Genomic DNA, 3,979 nt, shown 5'->3' with positions numbered 1-3,979 from the left:
TGGTGGACTCTAGTAGTAGGATCTTTGTTGTTACCTTGTAATTTTTTTTAATTCTCTTTCGTCTTATTTTCTACTACTTGTATTGGGTTGAAGTACCCCTTGTGTTTCATTTTAATATAACATATTGCTTATAAAAAAAAAAAGCAAATCTTTGATATCCTCCCTCATCCATTCATGTGATAGTAGTCAAATGTGTCTAGACATAAAATATGGGTGGTGAAGGATATGATTATATATTGCAACAAAACGAACATGTTAACAAGTTGCTCTTAATATTTTTTTGAATGCCAAATGAATATATATATATATATATAAATGTAAAGGAAAAGATACAGTGCACCAGAAGTGCTACAAACCCATAAAGACTGGGAAAAAGAAAAAAGCAGTAAGAAAACAAGTTGCTCTTAATGATAATAAGAATGAGTCGGCTATGATATGATTATTGCAACAAAACGAACATGTTGATTTTTCTATGTGGCTGAATCATTCCACCCCATTTTCAAATCTTTAGTGATTAGCTCGGATCCAATTATCTTGAACAAATTGGTCCAAGACTTAATATGCTCTAAGAGCCCAAAGAGCAACAGGGCTCACCCTCCAAGAACAAGAAGCTATGCCAAGCTAAGTCTTCTACACTCCCAAAGGGTGGTGAAGACTAAGAAGATTGCCATCTTCCTACCTATGAAGCACAATCTGGATGTTATGTATTAGGCTGAGCCGCTGAGGCATATTAGGAAACAAGATTGTTAGCTCAAATGGAAGCTAAAAAAGAACAAGTTTTTGAGACAACAATGGAAAGTGCTGCAGAAACAAGCTGATTTGAGGGGAAAGTGCAAGTTATATTTCTCTTGTTTTCACATTTTTTAGTGCCCTTTTTTGATAATGACGAATGTGTTGGGGTTAAAGACAGATTCATTCACGAGGTATTGGGAGCAAATGCTCTCACAAGAGTTTTATGTTTACAAAACATTATGTATGAAATACAGTAATATTGGAATTTAATGTCTTACCACGTACACTCATATCAAAATTGTGAGTGGTTTAATAAAAAAATTATAAAAATAATATTTGTTGACGATTAATGTTGAATGCTACTTAAATCATTTTATAAATTTCTTAGCACGTACACACATATCAAAAGGAGTAAAACTTCCTCTTGTAACCAAAAAAATATCAAAAGGAGTATATTCTTAAATCCATTTGAATTTTTTCAGACTCAATTAATAGATTGGTCATTCTGTTTTTTTTTTTTCAAATTATGTTATTTATCTAAAACATACACCAACAAACCGTTTATGTGTGGTTTTTTTTAATAAGTGATTATTTCATGAAAGAAGTATAGACAAGAGTCCCGAAAATTGGAAATAACAATGAACCAATAATATCCAAGTGAAAGAAAGAAAAAAAATATAATCAAACTAGTCTTTAATTAATAATCAAGATTGATTTTTCTCAACTCAAATCGATCATGTCATTACAAACCAAAGAAAGAGGGGGGAGGCGCATAACGTGTGAACATATATATCGAATTATTGATATGAGGATGTCAAGAAAATTGAAGCTCCAAGCGTCTTGAATGTTGAAGTACGTTCGTCCTAAGGAGAAGGGGATGGAGATATACCAGGAACAATATAACCTGAATGAGCCATGTGATAGATTATATTAGAGATCTAGTATATACACGCCAAAAATGACATCAAATTAACAATAAATAAGAGTTGAAAACTTACTTCCACACTTGGTTCCAGCAGCAACTTTGCCTCCACAAGTCTCGACGGCACCGATGAATCTTTCCACGCTGTAAAAGTGTTGAAACGGTGGAATATATTTGCACCAACAGGTGATATCAGCATTGTTCAAGACATCACAACATGACTTTGATGGAGGAATGATAGGCCCATCAAACTTAACAAAATATTGACATTCATTCATGATGGCAAGGAGGTTGCCTTTGCAGAGAAAAGTAGCTGATGAGAAGCTCGGAAAGTTCCCAATAGCTAAAATGACTGAAGCAAGCAACACCAACATTGCAAAGGAAGAGCACCTCATTGTCTAAACTTTTTCTCTCAAAGTCCAAAATGAATTTTGATTAGAAGAAAGGAATGGAGACTGTGCTGTGCTAATTGTGTGGAATTGAGGAAATATATATAGGAGGGCTAAAGGTCAAACGTGTATATTTTCTTTAAGAAAATGATACTATCTTAGTCAAAGCGGTTAATTGTGATTTATTTTCATCACATATGATATGATATGCAATCGCATAATTGTTAACGTAACGCTCTTCATGCAATTAATTTGCTCAACAGCTCCTGTCACCTATTATTGCTAATCATGTGGATCAAGCAATTAACAGTGCTGCCGTTTCAATCTGATGGTATTGAATTTGATGGCGTCTTTGATGCACCTGATTTATCTGTTTCTAATTCTTAGCTAGTAACCACTTTCTGGAAATAACTCAGGTTTTAAACCTGGTGTTTATGATCTTTCCTTCTCCTCTCCATCACCCATTAATGGTCCTAGTTAAGCACTAGCTCAAATTTCGAATTTGAAAAAACAGGGTAGGGCTAACTAATCCACATAAAAGTTTTATATTTTTTTTTATACATCGGAAAACATAAAAGTTTTATATTTACTCAACAGTATACATATTAAATGCACTAATTACCCCAACAAAAATTTTTTTTAACATGATGTTTATGTATGCATGTATTTTGTATGTATATTTTGTGCGACAACTTTAATTTTCCGTATTTGTCATTGGGAGGTTGATTGCAATGTAAGTCTCGTACATTGCTAATATTGATGAAGGAATAAAGAGGTTAAGAAAAACATCTTGGTGAAGCCACACATTACCTAGAGCGACGAAGGGTGGAAGTCTAAGATTATATATTTAAATCTCAAATCACATCACATGAATCACATGATTGTGATTTTAAAACTTCATGTATAGTTTATAAAAAGCCTAGTTGGGTGAGAAGAGAAGATTGAGACGTGTTTATGAAAAGAAAATAAACAGAAATGGTTTGGAGGAGGAAAAACACAAGAAGATATCTTTTCCCTTTGAGATTCTGAGCATTGTTGTAGAGACTCCGGCATATTTAGGTTTTGAGTGCGCAGTGTCTTACATGCGGTTATGTTAATCTTGGGGAGCAAACCCGGCACTGAGTTGTACCGAAGGTCTGCCGGAATATTTGCATTCAAGGCAGTGGTCCATCCTGAGCACAATTTTCTTCCTAATACTTCCAACAAGAATGATATGTGTTGTTAATTTGGTTCATTTTCCTTGTTATAAAAAGAAAAGAAACAGAAATGGTTTGGAGGAGGAAAAGCACAAGAAGATATCTTCTCCCCTTTGAGATTAAGATTATGAGTGTTGTTGTAGAGACTTCAGCATGTTTAGGTTCTTAGTGCACAATGCCTTACATGCGATTGTGTTCATCTTGGGGAACAAATCCAACACTAGATTGTATCGAAGATCTGCCGAAATATTTGCATTCAAGGCAATGGTCCGTCCACCGCGCAACTTTTTTCCTAATACTTCCAACAAGAATGATATGTGTTGTTAATTTGGTTCATTTTCCTTGTTTTAGTGATCAATTTCATGTATTGTAGAAAAATATCTAATATTACAATGTGATTTTTTTCTTTGAAAAGATCAAAATATTTTGGAGTATTATATAGTTTGAGAATAAAATAAAAACTTCATGTATAGTACAATGTGATTTTTTTCTTTTTGAAAGATCATAAAATCTATATATATATATATGTAAAGCACACTTGTGTTTTTGCATGCAATTAATGTATTAAACCATAAAAGTTCACATACCTTTATATTAAATAAATTAAAAAATAAAAAATTTAATAAACTAAAAACTGAAAAAAATTGTATTATAAAAACCTATTCAACTACTTATATTAAATAACAACATTCATAGACTTAAAATTGACTTGAGCTTTCCATTTGAAAAATTTAAAAAAT

At 32.7% G+C, this 3,979-nt stretch overlaps 1 protein-coding gene across 1 annotated transcript; it reads right to left on the bottom strand.

The window, feature by feature from the left end:
* Positions 1-1,595: 1,595 nt before the first annotated feature.
* On the bottom strand, positions 1,596-2,049 carry LOC130728155 (uncharacterized). The gene is made up of 2 exons (XM_057579524.1): positions 1,731-2,049; positions 1,596-1,636 (listed from the first exon to the last, which is right to left on the bottom strand). Exons 1-2 carry the CDS (start codon positions 2,047-2,049, stop codon positions 1,596-1,598), a joined length of 360 nt encoding a protein of 119 aa, XP_057435507.1.
* Between the last annotated feature and the right edge of the window lie 1,930 nt (positions 2,050-3,979).

Source organism: Lotus japonicus, chromosome 1, assembly GCF_012489685.1.
Source record: "Lotus japonicus ecotype B-129 chromosome 1, LjGifu_v1.2".
NCBI classification, from domain to species: Eukaryota; Viridiplantae; Streptophyta; class Magnoliopsida; order Fabales; family Fabaceae; genus Lotus; species Lotus japonicus.
Note: the sequence above shows the minus strand (reverse complement) of the source record. Positions and strands in the feature narration are given on the sequence as shown.

What these genes read in the sequence shown, in the direction of transcription:
- LOC130728155 (XM_057579524.1), bottom strand. Translation starts at nt 2,049, where the DNA reads ATGAGGTGCTCTTCCTTTGCAATGTTGGTGTTGCTTGCTTCAGTCATT. An exon ending in TGCTGGAACCAAGTGTGGAA is followed by an intron (nt 1,637 to 1,730) that starts GTAAGTTTTCAA and finishes TGGCTCATTCAG; the next exon opens with GTTATATTGTTCCTGGTATA.